Source organism: Crocuta crocuta, unplaced genomic scaffold, assembly GCF_008692635.1.
Source record: "Crocuta crocuta isolate KB4526 unplaced genomic scaffold, BGI_CrCroc_1.0 scaffold38, whole genome shotgun sequence".
Taxonomy (NCBI): domain Eukaryota; kingdom Metazoa; phylum Chordata; class Mammalia; order Carnivora; family Hyaenidae; genus Crocuta; species Crocuta crocuta.
The window spans coordinates 6,579,783-6,597,934 of record NW_027532605.1 but is presented as its reverse complement, the minus strand read 5'-3'; the positions used below and the strand labels follow the sequence as shown (position 1 = coordinate 6,597,934).

General features: G+C 35.8%; 1 protein-coding gene across 1 annotated transcript in view; it reads right to left on the bottom strand.

Moving 5' to 3' along the window:
- The window catches only part of ZSWIM2 (zinc finger SWIM-type containing 2), a 34,500-nt gene extending 21,204 nt beyond the window's left edge, over window positions 1-13,296 (bottom strand). The window contains exons 1-4 of the mRNA XM_077780227.1: window positions 13,075-13,296; window positions 11,834-11,910; window positions 9,758-9,798; window positions 3,378-3,588 (exon numbers count right to left, since the gene is read on the bottom strand). Coding sequence (XP_077636353.1) covers window positions 3,378-3,588; window positions 9,758-9,798; window positions 11,834-11,910; window positions 13,075-13,239 — 494 coding nt within the window. The 5' untranslated portion in view covers window positions 13,240-13,296. The remainder of the gene's footprint in view (window positions 1-3,377; window positions 3,589-9,757; window positions 9,799-11,833; window positions 11,911-13,074) is intronic.
- Between the last annotated feature and the right edge of the window lie 4,856 nt (window positions 13,297-18,152).

The following is an 18,152-nucleotide window of genomic DNA, read 5'->3' as shown; positions in this document are numbered from 1 at the left end:
GAGAGAGAGAGAGAGAAGTACCTGCCAATCTCTCTGATGAATATAGATGAAAAAGTCCTCATCAAAATATTAGCAAACTGAAAATAACAATACATTAAAAAATGATTCACCATCATAAAATGAAATTTATTCTAGGGATACAAGGGTGGTTCAATATTCATAAATAACTCAACATGACACCACATTAACAAGAGAAAGGACAAAAACCATATGATCATCTCAACAAATGCAGAAAAAACATTTGACAATGTACAACATCCATTCATGATAAAAAGCTCTCAGCAAAGTAGGTTTAGAGGAAACATTTCTCAATATAATAAAAATCATATATAAAAAACACACACTAAAATCATACTCAGCAGTGAAGAACTGAGAGCTTTTCCTTTAAGATAATAACAAGACAAGGATATCCACTCTCACTATTTTTATTAAATATAATACTGAGGGTCCTAGCCACAGCAATCAGACTAACATAAATAAGTGACACCCAAATTAGTAAGGAAGATATAAAACATTCAGTATTTACAAATGACATAATACTCTACATAGTATTTAAAAATTTTTTTTTTTAATTTCTGAGAGAGAGAGAGAGGGAGAGAGACAGCGTGAGCAGGGGAGGGTCAGAGAGAGAAAGGGAGATACAGAATCTGAAGCAGGCTCCAGGCTCTTGAGCTAGCACTCAGCACAGAGCCTGATGCGGGGCTTGAACCTATGAACTGCGAGATCACAACCTGAGCCGAAGTTGGACGCTTAACTAACTGAGCCACCCAGGCGCCCCATACTATACATAATATTAAAGACACCACTAAAACCCACTAGAACTAATAAATGAATTCACTAAGTTCACAGGACACAAAATCAATTTACAGAAATCTGTTAAATTTCTGTATACTAATAAGTAGCAAAAAGAGAAATGAAGAAAAAAATCCATTTTTAATTGCATCAGAATTAACAAAATACTTAGGAATAAACCTAGCTATAAAACATTGATCATGGGGCACCTGGCTGGCTCAATCGGTTAAGCGGCCAACTTCAGCTCAGCTCATGATCTCACAGTTCACGAGTTCAAGCCCCAAGTCAGGCTCTGTGCTGACAGCTCAGAGCCTGGAGCCTGCTTCAGATTCTGTGTTTCTGTCTCTCTCTGCCCCTCCTCTGCTCACGCTCTGTCTCTCTGTCTCCCTCTCAAAAATAAATTAAAAAAACATAAAAAACCCCCAAAAACCCAAAAAACATTGATGGAAAACTGAAGATGACACAACAAATGGAAAGATATTCCATGCCCTAGGACTTAAAGAATTAATACTATTAAAATGTCCACACTACCCAAAGCAATCTACAGATTCAATGTAATTTCTATCAGAAGACAAACAACATTTTTTTGCAGAACTAGAACAAAGAATCCTAAAATTTGAACGGAATAGCAAAGATAGCCCAAGAGAGCTTGAGAAAGAAAGACAAAGTTTGCACTTCAAATTCCAAGTTTGAAGATATATATAAAGCTATAGTAATCAAAACAGTAAAATAGACACACAGATCAACAGAACAGAATAGAGAGCCCAAAATTAACACACACTTGTATGTCAATTAATCTACAACAAAGGCGGCAAAAATTTACAATGAGGAAAAGACAGTTTCTTCAACAAATGGTTCTGGGGAAACTAGATAGCTATAGGCAAAAAGAATGGAACTGGACCACTTTCTTACACCATACACAAAAATCAATTCAAAATGGATTAAAGATCTACATATAAAATCTGGGGTTGCCTGTTTGGCTCAGTCAGTTGAGCATCCAATTCTTGATTTTTGGCTCAGAGAATGAATCCAGGGTTGTGGGATCGAGCCCAGTGTTGGGCTCTGCACTGAACATGGAGCCTGCTTGGAATTCTCTCTCTTCCTCTCTCCCACTCCCCCTGCTCATGCTCTCCCTTTCTTGCTCTAAAATATTACAGAACAAGAGATCTGAAACCATAAAAATCCCCGAAGAAAACATAGGTAGTAATTTGACTGAAGCCATAGAATCATTTTTCTAGATATGTCTCCTCAGGCAAGGAAAACAAAAGCCAAATTAAACCATTTGGGACTACATCAAAATTAAAAGCTTTTGCACAGCAAAGGAAACCATCAACAAAACCAAAAGGCAACCTACTGAATGGGGGGAAGATATTGCAAGTATCGTATGTCTGATAAGAGGTAATATCCAAAATATATGGGGCGCCTCAGAGCCTTAGTCAGTTAAACGTCCGACTTTCGCTTAGGTTATGATCTCGCGGTTCGTGGGTTTGAGCCCCGCATTGGGCTCTGTGCTGACTGCCAGCTCAGAGCCTGGAGCCTGTTTCAGGGTCTGTGACTCCCTCTCTCTCTGACCCTCCCTTGCTCACGCTGTCTCTCTCTCTCTCTCTCTCTCTCTCCTAGAAATAAATAAAAATATTAAAAAAAAAGAACTTATTTAACTCAACACTAAAAAACCCCCAAATAATCTGATCAAAAAAATGGGCAGAGGATTTGAACATTTTCCAAGGCAGACATACAGATGGTTGATAGATAAATGAAAAGATGCTCAACATCACAAATCATCAGAGAAATGCAAATGAAAACCACAAAGAGATATCACCTTAAACCTGTCAGAATGGCTGAAATACAAAACACAAGAAATAACAAGTGTTGGCAAGGATGTGGAGAAAAAGGAACCCTCATTCACTGTTGATGGACATGCAAACTGGTGCAGCCACTGTGGAAAGCAGTATGGTGGTTCTTCAAAAAATTAAAAACAGAATTACCATGATTTAGTAATTTCACTAAAAGTAATTTACTGAAGGAAAGCAAAAACATGGATTCAAAAGATATATGTACCTTTATGCTTATTGCGGCATATTTACAATAGCCAAGATATGAAAGCAACCCAAATGTCCATCAATAGATGAATGGATAAATAAGGTGTGGTTTACACACACATGCACACAAACACAGAATGAAATATTACTCAACCATAGAAAAGAATGAGACCTTGCCATTTCCAATAATATGGATTAACCTAGAGGGTATAATCCTAAGTGAAATAAATCAGCCAGAGAAAGACAAATACCATATGATTTCACTCATATGTGGAATTTAAGAAACAAAACAAATGAACAACAGCAACAACAAAAAGAACAGCAAAATACCAGACTCTTAAATACAGAGAAGATACTGGTGGTTATTGGAGGGAAGGTGAGTAGGGGAATGGATGAAATAGATAAAACAGATTAAGAGTATACTTATGTTGATGAGTCCTAAGTATTCTACAGAATTATTGAATCATAATACTGTATACCTGAAACTAATATAATGCTGTATTTTAATTATACTTCAATAACAAAGAGAAAGAAAAAACATGTCACCTGCAAAATGTGACAGGAAGTTTTTTCTCTAAAAGTACTTCTTGACAAATAGAGCAGATATCATCTGAACCAATTTCCTTCTGTTTAATGTGTCCATCTTCTTCAACATGCACAGTTTCATCATTTGTTCCTTGCTGCGGAGTTTGAACTCGATGTATCCCTCGAAGCAAGTCACTGATTTCTCCTTCCACGAGACCTAACTGCAAAGCACCTGTGAAGAATCCCAGAGTATTAAAATTCAGTGGCAAAATTAGAGATACAGAAATGTAATTAACTTATGCTGAAAGTTGGACTTTTCTTTCACATATCAGACAGTTTTGATTGAATTATTACACTGACATTTACCACTTCTTGTATTCATTTATAAAAAGAATGGAGGTGCCTGGGTGTTTCAGTTGGTTAAGTATCTGACTTCAGCTTAGGTCATGACCTTTTAGTTCATAGGGTCTAGCCCCACTCTGGGCTCTGTGCTGACAGCTCAGATCATGGAGCCTGCTTCAGATTCTGTGTCTCCCTCTCTCTCTGCCCCTCCCCTGCTCATTCTCTCTCTCTCTCTCTCTCTCTCAAAAATAAATAAACATAAAAAAATGAATGGACATTATCTTGTTTCTTCTTATAACTGAAAAGAGTCAGTGCAAATATTGTATTGTAAAGGTTTTATATTAATTATATTAGTGTTCATTCTTGGATTGGTGTTGTCTTAGATTTTAATCTGTTCAACTTGTCCATAAACACATATTTTATCAAGATAGAATCAAAAGAAATGGGCACAAATACATAAAGGGGAAACAGGGATATTTGAATAGTTAGTGAAATTAATCTTTGTTAGATGAATAATAAATGAATAGTTAACAGGAGAGCAAGACTCAATGTAGCTACTCTCTTGTCTTGGTTTTCATGTTTCTACAAGAGTGTCCTGGTAGCCACATCTTTCACAGATTTGGTCAGTATTTCTCTGGATAATCTATTAGGTACTGTTGCTTATAACCTTGGGATGGGCATTCTTTGAATTCTGAATTTTCTCCATCCTGCTGTCCTTATAAGAAATTGTTTCTAATACATCTAGTTTTGATCAGAGAACCCTAGATTGTTTATTCCCTACTCCATCCCAGGCTCCTTTCCTTTTCTCTCTCCTTAACATGCCATAATTTAAATGCCNATACATTATCCAATAAATTTTAAAAATACTTGCAAGATAGTAAAAAACCTTCATTTTTTTCTGAAAAGGCTTCCAAATTAAACACTAAGAATACTGAAAACACATTGAAGAATATAGAAATCTCTGTTCCTTGTATGAGGTGGAGTGACAGAGGGAATGTAAGAAGGTAACATAATTTAATTAACCATTACTTTGGAGGATGAGAGCTATTTGTCACAGAGACAGAGCAACATCTGCTATCTGAAAAAGATGGGGAGGAAAATGAAGAATAAAAATTGTGCTTTTGGGAATAAAGATTTCCTAGGGGAGTAGAATTATTGAAACATAAAAGTTCATAAGAGGAGCAGGCATAAATATCTGATGTGGTATAACATGACTTGGAAAATGAAACAGAAAAAAACTCTCTTGAAATTAATTTACAAAATTAATGTATGAGACTATGAAAGAATATTCTTTTATAGAGAAGAGCAAGACAGCTAATCTTATCAGAAGACAATGGAAGATGTTCAGTTTCATTAACATCAAAGAAAATTAGTTAAAATAAGAATGAGGCACAGACACAGAGTAAAACCTATTGAATAAGCAATAGTAAATCAATGAAATGTTATGTTTGTTGCCTTATGTTATTTCTTTTTTATTTAAAATTTTTTAAAACATGTTTTATTTATTTATTTCTGAGAGGGGCGGGGGAGAGAGAGAGACTGTGTGAGCAGGGAAGGGTCAGAGAGAGAGGGAGACACAGAATCCGAAACAGGCTTCAGGTTCTGAGCTAGCTGTCAGCACAGAGCCCAACTAGAGGCTCGAACCCACAAACTGTGAGATCATGACCTGAGCTGAAGTCAGACACTTAACCAACTGAGCCACCCAGGCGCCCCTGTATTTAAAAAGTTATATGAAGGTATTTTAGATCTTCTAAGGGTATGTTAGATGTATGGAAGAATGGAAACTTATTTAATTTGCTAGGAATGAACAGATTACATTGAACCTTGTATCTAGCATTTTTTCATGTTTTGTAGGACAACCTTTTTGTCTAATACCATAGAAATATTATTAACATTTCAAAATATTTCTACATATTTTAAAATTATTTTCTTTGGGACTTGAGTATTCTGTTCATGTCTTTCATTATATGCTTAAGTAATAATATGTACGTAACTGATGGATGTAAGGGGGAGGGGGGATGGGCATGGAGGAGGGCACTCGTGGGGATGAGCACTGGGTGTTATGTGGAAATTAATTTGACAATAAACTATTTGTAAAAAAAAAAAGTAATAATATGTACGTAAAATATGAGTCCTAAACCAAAACTAGCAGAAAATTGATATGTAGCTGAAATTGCAAATGAGCAAAAGTATTTTAAGACCAATTTGGCAATAAATATACTTGGCAGACATAAAAATATTAATACTTTTACTCCAAAATCTCACTAATGAGACATTAGGCTAAACAAATGATTGAAAGAAGAGAAAGCTTCATGTACAAAGAATATAACAAGCAGTTAGAAATAAATTATATGCCTAACAATAGAATAATCTTAAATAATTTATGATATACCATATTTAGCCATTGATGACTTCAATTGCAGAGATTACACAGCATTGAAAATGGGTATAAAGTAATAGTGTGTGATAAAAGGAGAAGACAAAATTCCCATGGACTATTAGGCATAAATAAACATAAAGTAATAAAGGAAAACAGAAGCCGAAAAGTTTATTGTATCTTTGTAGTGGAAATTAAAATTTTTTTCTTAATCATGGTTTTATCTGTAAATATTTAATTAAAAAAAGGAACAGATGACATTTACTAGACAAAAAGAAAAAGAGAAAAGGGAGAAGAGAAGAGGTAAAAAAAGTCTAGTTTATACTTTTGGTTTTGACTGCTGTTAGCTTTGGAACTTTTAGAATCTTCCTTATAAAAGAAGAGAGGGGAGTTGGATAAACCAAAAGTTTCTTTAATGCCAACATTTATAAAATGAAGAGAAGGATATGTTTTTGACTCTCAGCTATTTTGTCCCTCAGCTCCCTATTAAAAAGTAAACTATAAAAAAAAATAGATGTATTTAGAAGAACCTATTAGGTGATAAATGTAGGTTTTGCTGGAAAACATTTATTGGGTGATGGGAAAAATAATGCCCCATGTTAAAAAAACTGATGTCTTTATAATAAAAGTCCTTTGTAATCATCTTTGTAAATCTTCAAAAATAAAGGCCGATTGTTTTTGATATGCAACATTAGAATGCAAATATTTGTTTCCTGATTTGGTTTAGAAGAATCTACGAATGATATTCAAAACACTCACATAATCCAAATGAATAACCACTTATAGCTTTCTTTAAATTAATTTTCTTGTATGTTCGTTCTAGCTTTCATTAAAAAAATTGTTTTTTATGTTTATTTCTGAGAGAGAGACAGAGACAGAGTGTGAGTAGGGGAGGGGCAGAGAGATAGGGAGACAGGAATCTGAAGCAGGCTCCAGGCTCTGAGCTGTCAGCACAGAGCCTGACACGTAGCTTGAACTAATGGACAGTGAGATCATGACCTGAGCTGAAGTCAGTTGCTCAACTGACTGAGCCACCCAGGCACTCCGGTTCTAGCTTTCATTTAAATGATGAATTTTAAGATGATTAAGACTTCTACTTTTTTGAATATTTGTGCAAATAGGATTCTCTTAATGTTAAACAAAACTTCTTTTAAATACAGAGATATGAAAGATCTTTTATTTTCGTAGGCAGTATATGTTTTTCAAAATTAACATTTAGGATTAAACATTAAAAAACACTAAAAAAAATTGCCTACCATAGACTGATATTTATAAAAAGAACAAGACATGGTTTCTGCCTTTAAGAAGTAAAAAGGAGAGGGGCGCCTGGGTGGCTTAGTCGGTTAAGCGTCCAACTTTCGCTTAGGTCATGATCTCGCGGTTCGTGGGTTCGAGCCCCGCGTTGGGCTCTGTGCTGGCTGCCAGCTCAGAGCCTGGACCCTCTTTCGGAGTCTGTGTCTCCCTTTCTCTCTGACCCTCCCCTGCTCACGCTGTCTCTCTCTCTCTCCTAGAAATAAATAAAAAAAATGTTAAAAAAAAAAAGAAGTAAAAAGGAGAACAGAATATTAGCTATTAGGTTGATCCATATGAAATTCCTATTTTTGTAAATGAAAAACTCCACAAATGTTAATATTCATTTTTCAGTTTATAAAGAAGTATCTAACAGAGGCTCCTGGCTAATACATAGTACATTAAATATTTGTTGAATTTGGTTGTGTAGAGCTGGATTGTCTAATAGAGTAGCCATTCCACATGTGACTACTAAGCACTTGAAATGTGGTTCATGTGACTAAAAAAACTACATTTCTAATTTTGTTTCATTTAAATTTAAATTGAAAACTCATAATATATAGTTACTGAAAAATTTATAAGTATGTATGTGACACTTTGAGTATTACATGAATCTATTTTTCAACTATTTTATGAAATCTAAATGCAGATCAAATATTTCCAATGAAAATATAGTACCTAAATGAAATGCTCTGTAAGTATAAAATACTAAGACTTTGAAGCCAGTATCAAAAACATTGCACATTTTAAACTGATTACATGTTGATGTAATATTCTGATGTATTAGATTAAATTAAAACATATTAACTTTCCCTGTTTCTTTTTACTCTTTGTAATATGGTTACTAGAAAATTACATATGTGGCTTGCATTGTATTTCTATTAGACAGCACTAGTACGGAAGCTTGTGAAAATGAGATGTAAAACAGTGTGGAGAACAAGTAAGATTTGGAGAGGACGTAAGCACTTAACTTCAGGTGGGTAAAATATAGAAATAGAGAAATAAACAATCTATGTAATATCACACAACCCAATCATTGTATATGAAGGGATTGGGAGAGAAGATGAAGTAGAGAATTAAGTGACATTTCAGAAAGAAAATTTTGTCTACAATGTGAAGGAGGAAGAAATCAAGTGCAGGCACGGAAAAGAAAGAGGCTCTAGAAGACTCTGAAGGGCTGATGAAGGTTGGACAAAGGTGAGAATGAGGATGGAGAGATGAGAACACTGTTGAGAAGGAGGGAGAATGCAACATGAATGGGATTTATGAAACGACTAGAGGTAGGAGAGAAGAAATCAGGAGGTGAAAAATCAAGGAGAATCCCAAGGTTTCTAGTTTGGGAGACTAAAGAAAAAGGAAAGCCAATATATGAGATAGGGGATACAAGAAGAGAGCAGAAATGGGGGGAAATTTGGTATTTAAAATGTCTGCGGGACACCAAACCTGAGCTGCTCTGAAGGCAGCTGGAAATAGTGCTTTGTTGATAAGAGAAGTGTAAAATGAGAGAAGAATACAAAGGAAAAGTGCCTGTGAGACACTAATATTCATTTATTATCTAGTACAACTTTTAAATGTTTACTGTGATTGTACTTATTTGATAGTGGAGGGGGGGGACTGAACTTGGCTAAATAAAACCAATACTCTTTGAACTGAAAAAAATGGAAAACTGATTATTACTTTACTTCTGTATGAATATTACAGACATTTCCCAATACATTTGCCATTTCGTTCTTAGATGGGTCTATTGTAGGTCAAATAACCACATGACTACAGGAACAATTCCATAATGACAATACCTTTTTTAAATAAAATCTATAAATCCAAATGACCTATAGCAAAATTATTTTTGAATTCTCTAGAACTTAAAGTTATACAACTATATGTTTGACTCTAAACTCGATTTAAGTACTGTCATAAAAAACTATTTTACTCTTAAATATATATGTTTATATCTATATTTTTGCATATAAATTTCAGTCACTAGACATTTTTGAATGAAATTATGTGCCATGTCAACTGTCTATTGCTGGGATCTAAAAAAATTACATTTCTTATTTTTCCTGTAATTAAAGTAAATTTACCTCTAAATTTACATCTAGAAACCACTGTGAATCTTTGCTTAGAACACATGAAGGAAATTTTGCCTTCAGAATAACTGGCTATTGTTTCATCCCTTTTTTTGTTAAGTGCCTCTGAATTTGAAATGACATATAAAGTTAAATTTTTTTATTAAGGAAGAAAAATGTGCCAAGTGTCTTAAATGTAACAAACTGAGCTATGGGTACTTGTCACATTGCCTAGGAAAATAATTGTTTAACTTTAGAATATGTCTAAACAAAAAATTATTAAATATGTTAACTTCAAAATAATGAAAAAAGAAAACACAACTTACATTCATGATTTCTTGGAAGCTTGAATTTTTTCAACAAGACCCTAATATTCACAGGTGGAAGACCAAAATAAATATTTATTTATGACATAACTTAAAAAGATATATTTTAAGTTTAGATTAGGAGTAGCATTATAGATTTTATATTGCTGATGGTGTTATAAATAAACTTAACATTCTCATCAGTTTTCTGTTATAATAGTAGTTAACTGTACTGAAATTAAAATAAAAAATTCATACAAAAATAGTAGTTAAATATATGTTTTAAAGTAAGCATATACGAAAAAAGTATGATAAATGAAAATGAAAGACATATAATTAAGAGATTTGTCAGAGACAGTCCATGTATTTCTTTATAATATACAATTGTTCACGGAGACAGGTTAGTGAGGGAAGGAGATATTCATTGTAATTGCTTTAAACTTCCCTAGAAGTTTCTTAGTCCTGAAAATGGAGTAATTTTGTAGACAGTACCAAATACTGTTTTCCTACATATACCACTTGAATGTATGACAGAAAAAGTACTTCAAATATTGCCAATTGAAGTGGAACGTGACTTTTTTAAAATCAGAAATACATATAAAATTCTTACATAAGTGTATTAAATAAACTTTAGTGTATTAAATACTTGAATTATATTTCCATTTAGTTTGGTTAATATACTGTAAAAACCAGGTAACATTATACAGAAATCAGAACAGAAGGCCCTTGCCCTGAGGAAGCTAGCATTAAAACAATGAAAAAAAACTATTCTAATAAACATAACTTATTATTTTTAATATTAAAACCAAACTGCAAGTTTTTAAATATCTTCTATGCTAACGAGAGCAAACTGTTGGTAGCAATGTTCAATGAAAACTGATCAAAATAAAACAACAGAAGCTTGGTAAATACAAGCTTTGGAAACAAAGATATATACATATATATATTTTTTCTAATTATAAAGAAAAGCATTCAAAATGTGAGATACACACACTTCTCTCAATTCTTAGTTTGATTTGATTTACCTTCCAATTTCAGTCACAAACCTTCTATAATAATACAGTTCACGACTTGTTCATATAATTCATGACTGGTTTTACCTACAGATAGGTAAAACAAAATGAGTTGAAAGAATAAAAAAATGGAAAGAATGGAAAGAATTCCAAACTAATTCCAAACACCGAATGAAAAGAATTTTTTTTTTTAATTTTCATTTTTGGGATTTCCCTGCAAGTAGGTTCTGCCACTAGAGGAAAACTTTCAGATTCAACAGAAGTAATTCTCAGTGTAGTCCTACTATTGTCTTGAAAGATTCACAGTAAAATGCTTATTGAAAATAAAAATAATACACTAGAAAATATCATAATAGAAAAACAAAACATAATGAGGGGCACCTGGGTGGCTCAGTCGGTTGAGTGAGTTTGGCTCAGGTCATGATCTAACGGTTCCTGGGTTTGAGCCTCACAGCGGGCTCTCTGCTTACAGCTCAGAGCCTGGAGCCTGTTTCAGATTCTGTGTCTCCTTCTCTCTCTGACCCTCCCTGGCTCACACTCTGTCTCTCACTCGCAAAAATAAATAAACATTTAAAAAATTTAAAAAGTAATAAAAATTAAAAAAATAATGATTTTTTGTTATTAATTTGTTTGTTGTACTACATTTACAAAGAAAACAAACAATGCACCCAGCAGAAAGAATAAAAATAAAAATGTATTTGGGGATTTATTTTTAACTGACAGCAAATAGAAATCCTATAGTGAGAACATAATTATTATTATTGAATCACGGAGGGTTTTTTTTTTTCTGTTTTATAGTTAGGTTTCACATTTGTACATAATAAGAATCTAAAAAGTGATTTTTCATATTATAAATATTAACATTTAAACCTTGCAGAGGCGGTAGTATGTTTCTCAAGTTAAACTTTAATTTTCAGAATGAAATAAAATACCCCAAAATATGCTGAAAAAGTACAGCCATTTTACCTTTATCTATAGCCTTTTCCCTCCCAACAACAAATTTCTTTTACTTTCGGTTCAAATTATGAAAAAGGCAATATACCAAGACGTGCCTTTGTGGCGGGTCTTCATTACAGCTACTCACCAGCAGATGTGTCTACAAAGTTCCCCTCCTTTCAGAAACGTGGAACAGTTACAAACATGAGGATTTCCTAAAAAAACCTTTAAAAGAAAAATGCATACTTAAAAAAAAAAAAACCCCAGTTAATTTTTAGAGTTAGAGTAAAACTAACTTAATAGATGATAGGATTAAAAGATAGGTGACTCCAAAGGTTGAATATAATCTATGGACACATCTTAACTCCTGATACCCATCTCCAGGCAGATTTATCACTTTCTTATTGTCTTGGTTAGCAACCCGAAGCATCAATTAAGACTTCTTAGGTGACCTACACTCAGGCAGGTGAAAAGAAACCTAATTTTAAAAACTAAAAAATATATCTATATCTAACTAACTAACTATATACAAGTTCATTCTGCCTTGCAGTGGAGTTAAAGACATTTTGTAAATTAGCTCATCTTGGATTTCTGTTTGTTTTGTACACTTAATTGGTACATAATTTTACTTGAGAAGAATAATTATATTCACCAAGTTTATATTGGCTAAGATAAATTTTAAACTAAGTGTTATAAGGGACAAAGTAAAATAAATATCTTAAATAAGCACAGGCTAGTAATTTTATTCAGTACTTAAAATGCAGGAAACTAAATTAAAATTTTCCAAATCAACACCGGCAGGTGGCATAGTGGCTGACTTTGAGTGGCAAGAGTGGGATATGCAAATATAAAATATCTGTTGTTTTTCAGCAAACTTTAAAAGAATTTTTATTAAGACCTTTCCAAGGCATCACCACCTAAACGGTACTTTAAAAGGATCTTGGAGTTTGAGAGTGACTAAAGAGTAAAGAAAAATCGATTTTATTTACTTAGTAAATATTTCCAGTATGAAATAGGTCGTAGGATTTTCATTTCGTTTTAGTTACAGGGCTCGTGACTGCCAACAACGGATCCAAGGACGCACGTAATGCAAAGCATAGATTTATATAAAACGTCTCACATTTTCAAGCCTAAAGATCAAGCAAGTGCCATCATCTTACAAGAGTTGGATGCCGTTCTGGAGTCCTGACTTCCCAAAATGAAACTTTTCTGACAAAATACTATTGCCCTCAATTTGCACATCTTTAGAATTTGGATCTCGCTTGGCTGGGGTGAGTGTGGCAGCGAGAATCCGCTGGGATTGTGAAGGTGGCTAGAAACCAGGGAGGTCCAGGAGGACCGGGCGGGTGGGCCAGGCGGGGGTGGAGGCGAGCTGGAGGCGGTAATTACTCGGAAATCCCTGTTTTCCGGCTCCTCCTCCCTCAGCAGGAAGCCAGTGGGGCCCATCTCTCGTAGGAGGTAGATCCTGCCGCTCAGCGCCTGGTCCTGTTGCCCGCTGAGGTGGTTGTTCAAGTGTCTTCGCCTTTCAGAGGCTTTACAGCCTGGGCGATGCATCTTGCTTGGGAGCGGGTGAAGGCAGCTCCTCTACGAGACTCTCCGTGTGCCCGCGGTCTCCATGACAACGGCGTGCCGGCCGGTTGCCTTGGTGATGGAGGTTGAGCTTTCTGGTGTCCCAGAGTGCCTTGCGCCAAGCTGCAGCTGGCGACCGAGGCGCAAGGGGAGGAGGGTGTCGATTCCGCAGCTCAGAGCTGCCTCCACTCCTTCCTGCAGCCACGTTCCTGGCTGAGAAGTGTTTCTAATACTCACCTGCCCAGTTTAAAAGCTGGCGGCCAGAGGCATAGCTGTCAAATCTCTCGCTTTCCTTTTGCTGGTTCCCCGCAGGCAGGGTGGTGAATTACGTGTGTTAGGACAGTCGCACAACCTGGTTACTGTTTGGGCTCTGCGTGCTAAAATTATCCTGTGATGATTCATCATCTTTATCAGAAAGCCCAGAGTGACTGTTTTTGTTCAGCAATATTCCACCAACATTTCCCGAGTGCTCTTTATGTGCATAATCTAAGCGCGTCACTGGGGGAAGAGACGGGCATCTAACTCCTAAGGAGCTAAATCCTTAAATCGGGATGTGTGCAGGGGGCGGGTGTGGTTTTAAAGCTAGAGGAGCATTTCTAAATGGAATATTTAGATAAGTATGGGTGTTGGGGGGCGGGGGGTGGTGCTGAATCCATTGACTCTGTCTTCTAAATCCACAGTCTCTCAGTCTCTAAGGAATAAGATTTTTGAGGTATGCAATGTTGATTCAATAATTCACATTGTCTATGAACTGTGTTACCGCATTCTAGTGGAAGAGCTGTAATAAAGTTGAGTCAAGTAAAAAAGCCATGTCACTAGAATCTTCCTAAGAAATTGAAATCAGGAAATAGCTACTTGGTGATCCAGTAACATAAGCGAAGATGGAGGATACCTGTCCCATTTTATCATAGGAGGAAGCCATAACAAGACTATGTCGAGAGCAGAGAGGAGAAAATGGCAAAGGCCAAGATATGCGAGAAGATAATGGAAAATGTAGCTTGCACATGTGAAATGTGCAGATAAACTCCACCCAATCCTAGATCTAAGGTCTTAATTTACTAAAAATTATTCCTACATTCCTATTTCGTTAACAACTAACATATATGACCATAATCCGAATTTTACTGTCAATTTAATGGTGCTAGGTATTAAAGTAAAATATACATTAGGGGAAAACCTCATTGAAACCAAAAGAAATTATAAGTTGAATTAACTTAGTTTGTTTATTAATATTTATAATTTGAAAATTCAAAACAAATTACAATCTACACTTTGTATTTAACAAGAAGAGATGGGTTTCAGAGTGAAGGCATTTTATTCAACTGCCATTCCCCCCCCCCATTATATAGAATATCTCTTTGTATATAATATACACCTGAGGTATATATATATAGTTATTTAAGAATTACCTTGAAGAGAACTTTATAAAATAAACAATAGCAAATAATTGTTAAAACTGTTATTACTTATAATTAGATGATACTTATGTGTAAGTGATAAGCATCATTTCAGAAAGGTCATATGTTTAAGACACAAAAGACTTTATGTAAGCTAAATGTAGCTTCATAAATTCCATTTTGGGGCAGGTTGATAAACATAGGAGTATTCATACTTTCATGGAAGTTAAAAAGAGAAAGCACAGATTGTTAGACAGAACTTCAGTCTAGATGTAAGACATTTGTTTTTATATCTGTCAGTTAAGACTTTAAAAACGTCCTTATAGCCAGGTGACTCTCCCATATGTTTCCTTCATCACTTAAGAGTGTGGGACAAGAGTAATATTTGCAAATATTAAATCAGGGAATAAAATTTCTCCCATAAGTTTGTCATGTTCCCTTCCAAGTTACATTCTGAAGCATATTGCCCCAGGATGAGGAAAATGGTTAGTACTAGAAATGAGTCACTGATAACCTTAGAGTTTCATGAATTAAGTTTTAGCCCCTTTAGCAATACAATTTAGCCATAAAAGACAGGAATTAATACATTTTATAAATAAGTGAATCTTAACTATATAGGGTAAGATAGAAAAACCTGGGCCTAGATTATTAGACTTGGAATAGTGGAAGAGAATGCCCTTGGGGAACGGAAGGAAGACTAACAGAAGTCAGTGGAAGAAGTCAGCTGCTAATCTCAGTGTGGGTGTGTTTGTGTTGGGGCGAGGGTGGGAGTATGTGAGGGTGGGGTAAGGGATGGACTGAAACATTGAGATTGGTTTTGGGAAGAGGGAAAACACCCAGGGAAGGTGTGTTTACTTTTGGAATAGTGTCAGAGAGGTGCAGGTTACTGGGAAGCTTCAGCTTTTGGCTTAGTGTCCCCCAACACAAAGGGAGCAATATGCAGAGGTGCCAGTGGAAGATAGATAGTAAGTGAACTGCTTGTAATGTCCTGGTCCTCAAGGATTAAAGACATATACTGAATATAGGAGTTTGTGTTTACATGTAAAGAATGGGCACAAGAGGAAGAATACTAGTGTCTGATTAAGAAGATGCAGAACTCAACAATTTCAAGATACTAGATATTGGCAAAGAGAACCGAGGACTCCAATGTGGGTGCTTCAACGTGCTACCCCCCCTTTCTTTTTTTTAAATCAAAGAGTCTAATAGGGCCAGTTCCCAGTTGGTCCCTGACCCCTCTTTTCTTAGAGCATTTATTATAGCAAACTTTAAATTTTAATTTTTTCCTTTGTCCGTTTGAGATGTACCTCTTCTCCCAGCCTCTTGCCAGTTTTACAACACAGTAGTGTATTTCTGAAGGACCTGGGAGCCATCCTTTTGGAATGGAATCATCAAGAATGATAGTGCCCCCTGCCTGGGTGGCTCAGTCAGTTGAGCCAACCGGGATCTTGGTTTTGACTGGAGTCATGATCTTTTCAGGAGTCTGAGCCCTGCGCTGGGCTCTACACTGGCAGTGTGGAGCTTGATTGGGATTCTCTCTCCCCTTCTCTCTCTGCCCTTCCCCCACTTGCACTGTCTTTGTCTCTCTCAAAGTAAATGAAATAAACTTAAAAAAAAAAAAAAGAATGATAGTGCTTCCATCTCCCAGTCTTTGTGGCAGTATGAAACCTAACTTTGGCAATCACCAATTAGCAGTGACAGATGGCCTAATTGCATTGACCAACTCCCTTCCTAACAACCTTCTCCAATACTTTTCCACTAACTTGCTGCAGCCTTCAAAATGCTCCTTTTGTTTCAATGTAGTTGAGGTCAATCTCTCTCTCCCTTACTGCAATCTTTTTTTCTTTCTTTTATTTTCTCTCTTTTTTTTTTTTTTTTTTGAGAGAGCGAGCAAGCAGGGGAGAGGAGCAGAGGAGAGAGAGAATCTTGAGCAGTCTCCATGTTCACCTCAGAGCCCCATGCAGGCTCAATCCCACAATCCTAGGATCATGACCTGAGCCAAAATTTAGAGTTGAATGCTTAACTGACTAAGCCATTCAAGTGCCATTTTAAGTAAGTCTTCCTTGCTCGTTTAACCTTGTCCAGTTCAATTTTTCTTTATCAATAGATACTAATTTATCTAAAAAAGACTATTAAATCAGACTAAGCTTCATTCACTAGAGTTTTTCTTTTTTTCTTGTGCTCAAGTGGGATGGTAGCTAACAAAGGTGATTGGATCATTTACAGAGAAAACACACTTCAGTTTTTTGCACATCCAAGTGTAATAGAAATAAATTTGCAACCTACTGTGAGTGTGATTGGGACTTTTAGTTTAAGATGCCAGACCACATAGGTAATTTTGGTTCCTCTTCCATCTGAAGAGCCTTTGGGGGAAAAAAAAAAGTAAAAAGTTTCAACCTCTGCCACTGAAAAAACTAGGGAGGACTGAGGTAGATAGACTTCTAAGAATGACCCCAATGACCTTTGCCCTTCTATAATTCCCTATCCCGTGAATGTCTGTTACATGGCCACAGAGATTTTGCTGATGTAATTAAGGTTGCTGCCAGTTGACTTTGAGTTAATTAAGAAGGAGATGATTTGGGTCACCTGATTTAATCATACAACTCCTTTAAAATTAAGCACAGAGTTTTTTCTGGCTGGTGGCAGAAGGAAAGGTCTGAGATGAAGTGTAATTTTCTTGAAGATGAAGGATTCTGGCTTAAAGGAATGCTGGGGGCCTCTGGAGGAAGAAAGTAGCCTCTGGCTGAGAGCCAAAAAAAAAAAATAAATGGCGACTTAGACCTGTAGCAGTAAGGAATTGGATGTTGCCAGCAACCTAAATAAAGTTGAAATCAGATTCTTCCTTAGACCTTTCAGATAAGAGTACAGACTGGCTGACACCTTGATTTCAGCCTTGTAATACTCTCACCAGAGAACACAGCTGGGCCTGCCTCACCTTCTGACCTACTGAACTGTGACCTAATGTTGTTTTAAGCCACTGTTTGTGGTAATTTCTTTTAAACCGATAGGAAATGAATATATGGGGCCACTGGCAAAATTTCAGCAACTGCTATAGGAACAAATATGAATGGAGAGTGCTGATTGTCTTAGGGGGAATAAGTAAAGGTATGAACATGAAACAGTTTACTCCTTGTTATCTTGTAACATTCGGTTGGACAAGAGAATCACTCTGGCTGGTTCCAAGTACAAAATAATTTATTATAGGATCTAAGTTAGCTTGTAAAATGTCTAGTGAGGCCACAGAAATCAAGCTTTGATCATATACTAAAGTGGGGCACTCAGGAAAATTGTCCACTCATACCATGAGATTTTTTTTTTTTGCAGTGGAAGTACCTCTGAGTCACTCAAGAAGCTAGGGACTGGACATCAGTATCTCCACTATTGTTGCAGAAAACAAGACTTCAAAACTGTAATTGATAGTTGGGCTTCATGGTCTCAAGAGCTTCACTTCTACCTTTCAGGTCTTGGCAGAATCTAGTAATGTACTACTATCTGGAAGCCAAA